Source organism: Emiliania huxleyi (genome assembly GCF_000372725.1).
Source record: "Emiliania huxleyi CCMP1516 chromosome Unknown EMIHUscaffold_176, whole genome shotgun sequence".
In the NCBI taxonomy this organism is placed as follows: Eukaryota; Haptophyta; order Isochrysidales; family Noelaerhabdaceae; genus Emiliania; species Emiliania huxleyi.
This window is the reverse complement of record NW_005200824.1, coordinates 84,005-95,026: the sequence shown is the minus strand read 5'-3', so window position 1 is coordinate 95,026 and position 11,022 is coordinate 84,005. Positions and strand designations below refer to the sequence as shown.

The 11,022-nt window shown below is 67.2% G+C and overlaps 4 protein-coding genes across 4 annotated transcripts in view; 2 read left to right on the top strand and 2 right to left on the bottom strand.

Moving 5' to 3' along the window:
* EMIHUDRAFT_456303 (hypothetical protein) overlaps positions 1-671 on the top strand; it is a gene marked incomplete at its 3' end in the record, with an annotated part of 1,611 nt that extends 940 nt beyond the window's left edge. The window contains exons 2-4 of the mRNA XM_005783835.1: positions 85-161; positions 477-536; positions 660-671. Of these exons, the coding sequence (XP_005783892.1) occupies positions 85-161; positions 477-536; positions 660-671 (149 nt within the window). The remainder of the gene's footprint in view (positions 1-84; positions 162-476; positions 537-659) is intronic.
* A 964-nt stretch (positions 672-1,635) lies between these two features.
* On the top strand, positions 1,636-4,891 carry EMIHUDRAFT_456302 (hypothetical protein; the record flags this gene model as incomplete). The annotated part of the gene is made up of 9 exons (XM_005783834.1): positions 1,636-1,664; positions 1,741-1,784; positions 2,192-2,221; positions 2,301-2,447; positions 2,847-2,921; positions 3,008-3,050; positions 3,122-3,277; positions 3,351-3,389; positions 4,693-4,891. Coding segments are annotated over 9 exons (761 nt in total), but the record flags the coding sequence as incomplete, so codon positions are not given.
* Positions 4,892-5,127: 236 nt separating this feature from the next.
* On the bottom strand, positions 5,128-5,893 carry EMIHUDRAFT_442216 (hypothetical protein; the record flags this gene model as incomplete). Its single annotated transcript, XM_005783833.1, has 1 exon — positions 5,128-5,893. A coding segment is annotated over one exon (437 nt), but the record flags the coding sequence as incomplete, so codon positions are not given.
* A 2,470-nt stretch (positions 5,894-8,363) lies between these two features.
* EMIHUDRAFT_423866 (hypothetical protein) lies at positions 8,364-9,953 on the bottom strand. Its single transcript, XM_005783832.1, has 2 exons — positions 9,649-9,953; positions 8,364-9,490 (listed from the first exon to the last, which is right to left on the bottom strand). The coding sequence occupies exons 1-2, from the start codon at positions 9,923-9,925 to the stop codon at positions 8,655-8,657; spliced, it is 1,113 nt and encodes a 370-aa protein (XP_005783889.1). The 5' UTR covers positions 9,926-9,953; the 3' UTR covers positions 8,364-8,654.
* Between the last annotated feature and the right edge of the window lie 1,069 nt (positions 9,954-11,022).

Genomic DNA, 11,022 nt, shown 5'->3' with positions numbered 1-11,022 from the left:
ACGCCGCACTGCCCGCGCGCCCGCGCCACCGCGCCACCCCCCCCTCCCCCCACCCCCCCACCCCCCACCCCCCCCTCCCGCAGACGCCGCGCCGCCGCGCGTGCTACGCTCCGTGCGCCTCGCCGGCCGACGGGGAGGAGAGCTCGCTGCGCGCGTCGCCTGCCCGGACGCCTAGATGCGGAAGACAGCATGCACGGGAGGGCGACGATCTCCGCCCGCGAGATCGACGATCTCCGCCCGCGAGATCGACGATCTCCGCCCGCGAGATCGGCGATCTCCGCCCGCGAGATCGACGATCTCCGCAGACCCCGCCGACCGAACCAGCGGCGGAACAGCGCCCCCGCCGAGCCTGCTCGGTCGAACGCCTGCAAGCGCACACTCCGCCCCCCCACTCGCCCTCACTTGACGCGCCGCCGCAGCCCCACTCGCCCGTGTGTCCATACCTGTAAATGAGGAGGGCTGCCTGCTACCACCAGGCCTGGGACGACCTCTGCGCCGACGTCTACGCGCAGCCCGTCTGCGAGGCAATCGCGCGCGTGCACGGCGCGAGATTCTCCGAGATTCTCCGAGATTCTCCGAGATTGCCCGAGATGAGCCCGTCTGCGAGGCCATCGCGCGCGTGCTGCACGGCGCGCGCCCACCGCCCGCCGACCACATAGCGGCTTCCATGAGCCCACAGTCATGCTGGCGACACATGGCGAGCCGCCGCGACCGTGCCGAGAGACAGTACAGGACTCCTCAAGCGACAGTGCCGAGCCGCGCAGCCGCGAGAGCCGGCGTCTCTCCAGCCGTCTCCTACGCCCACCTGCAGGTGCCACCCGTCCCCTACCCCCACGGTACCCGAATCCATCCCCTACCCCCGCGGTACCCGAACCCAGCTCGTCGCCCGCCGGCAGGCGCTAGCCCGGGAGGGGGGTGGGGCTCCGCGCCGCCCGCAGCGCGCCTTCGCTGGGCGCGCCTTGGCTGCCACAAGTACCTCCCGCCGGGAACCAGCCCGCCGCCGCCGCCGCCGCCGCCGAGGCGGGTCGCGCCGCCGCCGACGACGCGTTTTGGCGGCGGCAGTGGCGAGGGCGGCGGCGAGAGCGGCGAGAGCGGCGGCGGCGAGAGCGGCGGCGGTGGCGGCGGTGGCGGCGGTGGCGGCGGTGGCGGCGGTGGCGGCGGCGGGAAGATGCACTGCGTAGCGCCGAGCGACGGCGTGCTGCTGCTGCTGGTATCGGATAGGTCGCCGAAGCAGTCTCTCGTGTGCCACTACCTGGGAGCTGCGAGCAGCGCCTCTCTTCACACCTGCGGCTGTGAGCAGGCCGAACCAGTTCCTATGCCACTACCTGTCGTCGGCGATGGTGCACGGGCTGAGGCGGGAGATATGGGGAGATATGGGGAGATGTGGGGAGATGCGGGGAGATGTGGGGAGATGTATGGGGAGAGGGCGATGGTGCACTGGCTGAGGCGCGAGAAACGGGGAGATGTGGGGAGATGTATGGGGAGAGGGCGATGGTGCACAGGCTGAGGCGCGAGGAATGGGGAGGTATGGGGAGATGTATGGGGAGAGGGCGATGGTGCACAGGCTGAGGCGGACGCCGCGTCTGGGCGGGGCACAGCGCCGACTTGTGGCTGGTTGCTGACCGCGCGCATGTTGACCGCCCCTCCTCCGATTGGCTGCTCAGGCCGACGACTCTACCTCGGGTGGGACCTCCCCGCCTCGTGATGTCGCGACTCACTGGCTCCTCGCGCATGGCTCAGGCCGACTCTGCTCGGCTGGGACAGCGGCTCGTGGCTCGGCGGAGGCTCGCCCCCCTAGACGCGGAGATATGGGGAGATATGGGGAGATGTGGGGAGATGTGGGGAGATATGGCTCGGCGGAGGCTCGCCCACCTAGACGCGGAGATATGGGGAGATATGGGGAGATATGGGGAGATATGGCTCGGCGGAGGCTCGCCCAGCTAGACCACCTAGAAGCGGACTACGTACTCCAACCAGCAACCAGCAACCAGCACTCGAGAGGACGCGCATTCCACCGCTATCCAGCCGTATTCCGCTGTACTCACGGCACTCGTAGCCCCTCGTATTCACGCGGTGCTCTGAACACACTGCACAAGACCGTCTTCCCGCCCTCATGCCGGCGTGTTCAGCACGTAGGCTGCCCATATCTCCCCATATCTCCCGCCCTGAGGTCGGCGTGTTCAGCACGTAGGCTCGCCCAAGCCGTGGACGTTCCACCTCGGCGCCGCTCGTCTTGCCGCTCCCTCGCCGTCTGCCGTGCCGAGACTCTCCCCGTAGACACCTCCGAGACACCTCCCCAGGCGCCAAGCTCGTCCTGCCGCTCCACTACCTCGCCGCGTGCGGCTACTCCAACGACACGCTCGTCGTCTTCACGGACCACGACGTGCTCTTCCAGGGCGGCGCCGCGGCGCTGCGCGAGGCATACCGCGCCGCCGCCTCCGCCTCAGGCTCGACCTCACCACATCTCCCCACATCTCCCCCACATCTCCCCACATCTCCCCCACATCTCCCTTCATCTCCTCACATCTCCCTTCATCTCCTCACATCTCCTCACATCTCCCCCACATCTCCCCACATCTCCCTTCATCTCCTCACATCTCCCCCACACCTCCCCACATCTCCCCCACATCTTCCCACATCTCCCCACATCTCCCCACATCTCCACATATCTCCCCACATCTCCCCCACATCTCCCCCACATCTCCCCACACCTCCCGCTCCAGCCCCTTCCCCCTCGCTCCAGCCCCTCCCCCCTCGCTCCAGCCCTACCCCCCCCTCAGGCTCGCACCTGCTCTTCTCGACCGAGCACCATATCTCCCCATATCTCCCCATATCTCCCGCCTCAGGCTCGCACCTGCTCTTCTCGACCGAGCACCAGCCTTACCCGGAGGAGGTGGGCCCGCTCTTCCCGCCAGCGCCAGGCGCCGCACTCGCTTCCGGTCAATCCTGAGCTCGGAAGTGCGGCCGGAAGTGCGGTGTCGGAAGTGTGTGTCTGCCCGTCTCTCAGGTCCCGCCCCCTTCCGCTACCTCAACTCGGGCATGTGGGCCGGGCGCCCGCCTAGTACCGCACCTCCAGAGTACCGAACCCAGTGTGGGTTCAGTCCCGTGGGTGGTGCGGTAGGCCCGTCGGCGCCGTGCTCGAGCTGCTGCAGACGCTGGTGGGCGTGCGTCGCGGCGAGTCGCTGCCCGCGCTGCTCGACGTCTACCTCAACTGGGAGCGGCACACTGCGCGCGCTTCGCCGACGCCGCGCGTCTACGTCGACAACGACCAGACCGCGTACGCCCGGCTCTTTGTGTGCCGCAGCTCCTCGCGAGATGACCCGAGATCACCCGAGATCACCCGAGAGTAGGTACGCCTGCCTCTTCGTCTCGCAGCACCTCGCGCGTGCGTGCGGCGCGAGGGGCGGGAGTACCAGGCGGCCGCGCGAGAGTAGCCGAGAGGAGCCGAGGGTAGCCGGGAGTAGCCGAGAGTAGCCGAGAGGAGCCGAGAGGAGCCGAGAGGAGCCGAGAGGAGCCGAGAGGAGCCGAGAGGAGCCGGGAGGAGCCGGGAGGAGCCGAGGGTAGCCGAGAGGAGCCGGGAGGAGCCGAGAGGAGCCGAGAGGAGCCGAGAGGAGCCGAGAGGAGCCGAGAGGAGCCGAGAGGAGCCGAGGGGCGCGGGTAGGCGGCCGCGCGTCGGCGGCCGCGCGCGCTGCGTCACCTGCCCGCATGACGGGCAGCGCCGCTGCGTGCGCGCCAACGGGTCGCCCGACTGCAGCGCGGGGGGGGGGCGGCTGCTCGGCGTGCGGCTCGGCCTTGACTACTCGCTGCGCCTCTTCGAAAACATGTTCAAGGCGCGCCTCGGCATACGCCTCGGGCGAGGGAGGGAGGGCGGCGACTCTCGGCCGTACTCTCTGGATCTCGGCGCGAGATCTGCATCTCGGCGCGAGATCTCTCGGAATGAGATCTGCATCTCGGCGCGAGATCTGCATCTCTCCTCAAGGCGGGAGCGCATCGCCTCGAGGGCGGCACGCTGCGGCACAGATCCTCTGGTGCGACGCCGCTCGCGGTGCACTTCAACGGCCCAGCAAAGGTGAGAGGCAGCCGGGAGGCAGCCGAGAGGAGCCGAGAGGCAGCCGAGAGGAGCCGAGAGGAGCCGAGAGGAGCCGAGAGGAGCCGAGAGGAGCCGAGAGGAGCCGAGAGGAGCCGAGAGGAGCCGAGAGGAGCGGAGAGGAGCCGAGAGGAGCCGAGAGGAGCCGAGAGGAGCCGAGAGGAGCCGAGAGGAGCCGAGAGGAGCCGAGAGGAGCCGAGAGGAGCCGAGAGGAGCGGAGAGGAGCCGAGAGGAGCCGAGAGGAGCCGAGAGGAGCCGAGAGGAGCCGAGAGGAGCCGAGAGGAGCCGAGAGGAGCCGAGAGGAGCTGAGAGGAGCCGAGAGGAGCGGAGAGGAGCCGAGAGGAGTCCAGCCACACGCGGCCAGAGATCTCGAGTGGTCTCGGGTGATCTCGAGTGATCTCGAGTGATCTCGGGTGATCTCGGGTGATCTCGGGTGATCTCGAGTGGTCTCGGGTGATCTCGGGTGATCTCGAGTGATCTCGGGTCATCTCGGGTGATCTCGAGTGAACGCCCACCTCCAGATCGCCTACCTCCCGGGCCCCGCGCCTGACGCCCGCGCGCGCGCCCCGGCCGTCGCCAAAGGTGGTGCACGATGCCGGCTGGAGGCTGCCGCAGTGGGGCGGCAAGCCCGACATGCCGCGCCAGCTGCGCAACGCCCTCTGCGCGTCGCTCCCCGCCGCCGAGCGCGCCGCCGCCGACGCGCGCTTCGCGTCGCACGTGACGTTTCTCGACCCGACTTTCCGACGCGTGAGCGGAGGCATCGGCCATCTCAACTCGACCTGCTTGGGCGTCGTAGCAGCTTGACGAGCTGAACGGCGGGTGCGCGCGCGGCAGTCGTGGCGGGTGAAACTGCAGCGGCGTGTCCAGTGGCGAGAGAGGGAGCAGCAGCGCGGTGGTGGCTCTGACGTCTCTGCCTCTGGCGGCGAGGCCCGAGGCGCGGCCGCGGCGCCGGCGGGCGGCGCCGCGAGCGCGGCGGGGTGGGGACATTTTTCGCTTTGTTGCAATGCAGGAGCTGTGAGACCTGTATGTACGTGGAGGAGTTCGTCCAGTTCCATGGTAAGTACGAAGAACACAAAACAACCACTCGCTCCGCCCCACGCGCCGGGCCCCGCCGCGGGTCCCGCTCCGCGCGCTCGTCATTAGGCAGTGGACCGGGTTATCGCCGGCGCGCCTCGATCGGACGGATATTCTCACACAGCGGGCGGCGGCCGTGTCTCTCGCGGTGCATGCACCGCTGCCACGCCCTCGGTCACACACAAATGCAGCCTCCCCCCTCCTTCCAACCCACGCAGAACCTCTCTGCTCTGCAGCAGCCGGCGCGGTGGATGCCGTGCTCGCGCGGTCTGAGGCGGCTGCAGCGCGTCAGTAGTTAAGGTGGTCGCCCCACCCCTCCGATGGCCGCACGCCTCGCGGGCCCGCTGCTGGCGCGGGGGCTGCGCGAGCACTCGCCACTCCCGCCGGCGGGATGTAGTCGGATTTGTGGTCGCCCCACTCCATCGTAGGAGGGGTAGGGGGGACCCGCATGCCCGAGCGCCTGTCGGCCGTCGGCGCGACCACACCGCGCACCGAGAGCGCCGCCTCGCCCCTGCCTGCAGAAGCACCGGGCAAGCCGAGCCCCTGCTTGGAGAGCCACGCACGCTTGGCCGCCTCCTCGGCGGCGTTCATGCGGACAAAGGTGCGCGTGGGCGCGGCTGCGGCTGCCTGTGGCTGCAGCCTGGAATGGGCCGGGACGAGGCCGGCGGACGACATCGCGAGGGCGAACATCTGGCCGGAGAGGGAGGTGATCAAGTTGCGCAGCTCGGGCTATCTCTGCCCTTCGACGGCTTTGCACCGCGAAAGAATTCAACCTCTTTCTTTTTCGGTCTTCTTCGTTGCCACCACTGCCGTGAAACTAGCAGTCTACCCGAACGGTCGCGGGGGGGCGGGAGCCGCGCGAGATCGCGAGGGTGTCGAGGGTGAGCCTCTGGGGGGGCGCGGGGGCCCTAGGAACCCAGTGAATACAGCGAGGAACGGCAGCGTGATGCACGCGAGCAGGAAGGTCGGGACCAGAATTCGAATGGCGAAGAGGTCCTGCATGTCGTCCTCTTCTCGGCCTGTGAGCTCCTCGCACATCATAAGGATGGCAGCGAGCCAGTAGCGCCGCTGCGCCGCCGGTGCAGACGCGCTCAGCGTCAGGCATGGAGCGCTCGTGCGTAATCAACCTGCTTGGCTCTCCATCGTCGTCAACGCCGACATCTCTCTCAACGCCGCCAACCAACCTCCTTTGAGCTCGTCAAGATTCGTGTCTCTCTTCGCAGTCTCTCGCCAATTCTTGCAGCGACCTTCATGTCTCACTTTTCGCGGTCTTCCCACTCTCGTCGTTCTCTCTCCTGCCTCTTCATCCTCCGACTCAGAAAGAAAGAAAGAAAACACGCAGAAGGGTGGGATGGGAGGACGGCAAGCCGCCACCGCGCGCGATATTTTTTTGCGGGCGTCTCACGCTGAGAAGGAAGCCCAACGCGTGCATTTACAATGCGTCTGCTCCTGTACCTCGCGACGCACCTGAGCGATGACCACGCTGCTTGCCTGACGTGCTGGCCCGCGATGCTCGCGCACGCGCCGCTGCTCCGCACCGCCGACGTTCTGGTGTATGCTGGCGGCCCTGCGGCCGCGGTGCCGGCGGTGCGCCTCAGCTGGCAGAGCATCGTGAACGCGCTCCCGAATCGGAACGCCACAATCTTCTTCTCCGTTTTCAATCCAGGCTACCAGGACGGCGCCAAGTACGCCATGCACGTCGCTCTGACGAGCGGCTGGTTCGATGCGTACGAGTGGGTCGTGCGCATCAACCCGGATGTGATGGTGTTTGACGAGTCAAGGCTAACACTGGCGATGGCGGGACTGTTCGGACCGTCGCCGGGCCGGTACGAGGGCGTCTTCGCCTCGTGCAGGCGCAACAAGCCGTGCTACGGCCGGGGGTGCGAGCACGGCCTCATCCAGACGGGTGCGTCGCTCGCTGCAGTGCCCCAGCCGCACTCTCCCGTGCACACTCGTCTCTCGTCACGGCCTGGCTCCACGCGACAGCACGCACGGACGCACACCGCTCCCCCCTCTGCGCGCCTCGGGCAGACGTGCTCGCGGTCCGGCCGGACGTGGTCCCGCGCGACGCGTTCGCTTGCTGGCGCACGAGCCTAGACGCGGAATGCGGATTCATGTCCTCCTAGTAGCGCTCGAGAGGACACGTGTTCAGCTGCATTCCGACCGTATTCCGCTGTATTCACTGGGTTCCTACCCGCTGTACTCACGCGGTGCTCTGAATGCTCTGGTGTACGATACCGTACTCCCGGCCTGATGTCGGTGTATTCGGCACGTAGGAACACCACCTCGTGTCTGTGGAGAAGTTTACGTTACCGTACCTTACGTAGGAACTCGAGCGTGCCTCGCAGCGACCCCGAGTGCGGCTTCGCGCGGAGTGGCGCCGAGAGCCACGCCGAGGAGCAGGCGACGCGCGCCTTCCGCCCCATCGTGCAGGCGCGGGCCCACACAGTGTACGGAGGTGTATCGCGTCCACAGCCCACAACGCCGTGCCTCACTCTCCCTCTCTTGCTGCCGCCGCAGCGGCGGGCGGACGCCTGGCTCAACCTCAACCACACGTCTGGCTCCCTCTGCCGCATCAACACGGGCGCGGGCCGCGCCGTCGCGTGAGACGCACCCCCTTCGTCTCGCTCCGAGTCGGCCGGATGGCTGTAGGCGGGTTGCGGCACCTGGATACGCACAAACGGCCGAGCGACCGGCTGCTCTGCGCAAAGGCTTGCCCAGTGTGGAAGGCGGCCGACCCGTGGCAACGATTTGTGGAGCTCAGCCAGCACCTCGCGAGGAAGAGGGCGGCGAAGAAGGCGGCGGAGTCGAGCGGCGGGCCGGGCACGGACGGCGCGGTGAGGCGCGCGCGGTCCGCAGGCGCAGCGCATAGGGCGGCGAAGAAGGCGGCGAGGAAGCTTGCGCGAAACGCCGCTCCGGAGTGAGCGGCTTGCGTGGAATACGCGGCTGCTACGGGCACGCATTCCTTTTTCTAACAAAATGTTGGCCACCCGGCTGTTTATGTATGTAAAGAGTGAATGCAGAAGATCGGACAGGGGAGGGACGCGGCCAGAAAGAGGGCGGGCGCCGAGGTTCGAAAGCCGGCGCTTTCGCGCGTTCGAAGGGGCTCTGCACGGAGTTTGTGCGAAATTTGCGGTTGGCCTTCGCCCTGCGGCGAGATGGCACCGCAGGTCACACATAATCATAAACACAGATGAAAAATGAAATACCGGCAGAGCGGATAATCGATAAAAGAGCCGTAATAGCGCGGTGCCGCGCGGTCTCGGCACTCGGGTTTCTCGGGTCTCGGTCTGGCCGCACTGGCCGGGGTCCACAGGAGTCGCACTCGCACGTCTCGCAGCTAGCGGTTAGAAGCAAGAAGGCGCAGCGCCTCAAGCAACGCTCAAGCGCGGCGCGCAGGCAGTCCGCAGAGCCGCCCCCGTGTCCAGCCCCAGGGCTTGACCACGGTAAAACAATGCTCGCCTACCCATCTCCGTTCTAGCCTATCCCAGCTCTAGCCTAGCCAACCAATATTCATCGGCCCACGCCACCAGGCTCTGGCTACGCGCTGTGTGTGTGTGTGTGTGTGTGTGTTTGTGTGTGTGTGTTTGTGTGTGTGTTTGTGTGTGTGTTTGTGTGTGTGTGTTTGTGTGTGTTTGTGTGTGTGATGGCCGACCGTAGCGAGGAGCATGCCGCTGTACGGCGCCTTCTTGACCGCCGGGTGGCACAGCAGCTGTCTGGCGACGTTGGTTGGCAGGGGCGGGCTGAGGAGCGCCGCCCACGAGCGCTCCATGTAGTGGCCCTCCTCGAGGTTGTCCGCGCGGCTGAGGGACTTGGCCAGCGCGGCCCAGTCGGCCGCCGACACGCGCAGAATCTGCTCGCGACGCGCCGCAAAGCTGCCGCCGTAGCAGACCGGCCACACCTCGCGAGCGCGGAGCTCGCTGTACGTCGGCTGTGACAGCACCGACGCCAGCCACGCGCCGATCGACTGGGTGGGCGAGTTGAAGGTGGCGTTGACGGGAGCGCCCCCGCGGAGCCGCTGCGTGTGTTTCTCCTTGTAGTTTCGGAGCACGAACGCCTCGAGGACGGCCCGCTCATGCCACTGCGACCCATTGCCCGCGGGGCCGCAGTGCGGGGGGGCGCGGCCGCACGAGAAGCCGCGCGTCCTCAGCTCCTGCGCCATCTGGACCGCCGACCGCTCGTACTTCTTGAAGTCGTGCCCGCCGTAGTGGAAGGAGCTGTCCTTGAGGAAGAAGACCTGCCCCGGAAGGCTGTGGTGCCGCGTCGCGAGGTACTCGGCGTAGACTTGATCGTTGCGGCCCAAGTTGGGCAGCGTGTGCAGGTGGGCGCCTGCGCGGAAGGGCAGGAGGAGGAGGGTGCGGGGTGGCGGGTGGCGGTCTGGTGGTGGTGTGTGTGTGGGGGGGGGGGGGCACAGCTGGTGAAGGCTGCGTGCGACCAAAAGAGGGTTTTGCGGGCCGAGGGCGGTGGAAGCGGCGTCGGGTGCCCCCCCGCAGGGGCGCCAATCGGCGCGAGGCCCCACTTGGAGTAGATGTGCACGTCGATCACCTTGGTGCCGAGCGTCGCGAGCAAGTCGATGGACGGCTGGAGCCAGCTGAGGTCCTTGGTGCAGTGGGACGCCACGATCTCGGCGTCGCTGCCGGTCACGATTTCCGCCCCCGCGAGCATACCCGCCTCGATAGCGGCGACAGGTCTACACGTGCCACCCCGGGGCAAGGTGGAACTCGGTCGTATTGCCGACTCCATGCTCTTGCTACACATTGACATCTGGAATCTTCTGCTTACGCCGCACGCCCATTGTGAGAGACGCCGGACGCAAAAGAATTCTTCCACCGAGGCTCTCTCAGCACACTGGCACGCCCTTGTGAGACGCCGGAAACAAAAGAAACCCCTCACGCGCGCAGACATTGGTTTCCGCCGACGGGCGCACCAGTGTAGCAAGGAGATCCGCTGTAGAGCGCGATTTTGCTGTAGAGTTTGTTGTAAATCGACAGCTCTGAACTGCGCCTCACCACTGACCGGGAAGGCCGCCAAGTGGGCCAGCACAGGTCGCGCATTGTGCCATTTGTGGCAGCAGTCGGCAGTGCATGTCTGATAGCTAAAGCAGCAGCGTCAGGGTCGCAGGGTCGGATTGCGTCAAGCCTCTCGCCCGGCTGGCCGCGTGCAGACGTCGGCCTGTCTACTGACTGACTCTAGAGTCAAAGGGTCAGTACGATGATTGGAGGGTCTATCTGTGTGTACTCCTCGAGATCTCTCCAAATCTGCCCTCTATTCTGCAAAGGGGTGTGAACGGAGAGAGCAAACTCCTGGCAGCTCTCACAGCCGAAATGTGCGCCAGCTGCCCGCTCACCTGTCCCCGGCCGCCGCGCACGCACCTTGCTATGTGCTCGCACGAGCTCCCGTCCGAACCTCCGGCTTGGTGTCCCACTGCTGCGGAGCCGATCGCTTTTCCTCGGCGCTCGCGTCGAGCCGAGCTCTCGGCACGGCGGGCGTCGCTGTGCGGGGCGCCCCCGTTTCCTGCTGGCCCGAGCGGAAAGCTCCACGTGCCCGCGCGAGCTCCCGGCCGCCTCCAGCTCGGCGTCCCACTGCTGAGGAGCCGATCGTCGTCCGTCGGTACTCTCGAGGAGCCGAGCTCCTTGGCCGGCGGCCGGCGACGCTGCAGGACGGCGCGCGCACGCACCGCGACGCCAGAGGTGGGGAGAGCTCGGCTCGACGCGAGCGCCGAGGAAAAGCGATCGGCTCCGCAGCAGTGGGACACCAAGCCGGAGGTTCGGACGGGAGCTCGTGCGAGCACATAGCAAGGTGCGTGCGCGGGGGCCGGGGACAGGTGAGCGGGCAGCTGGCGCACATTTCGGCTGTGAGAG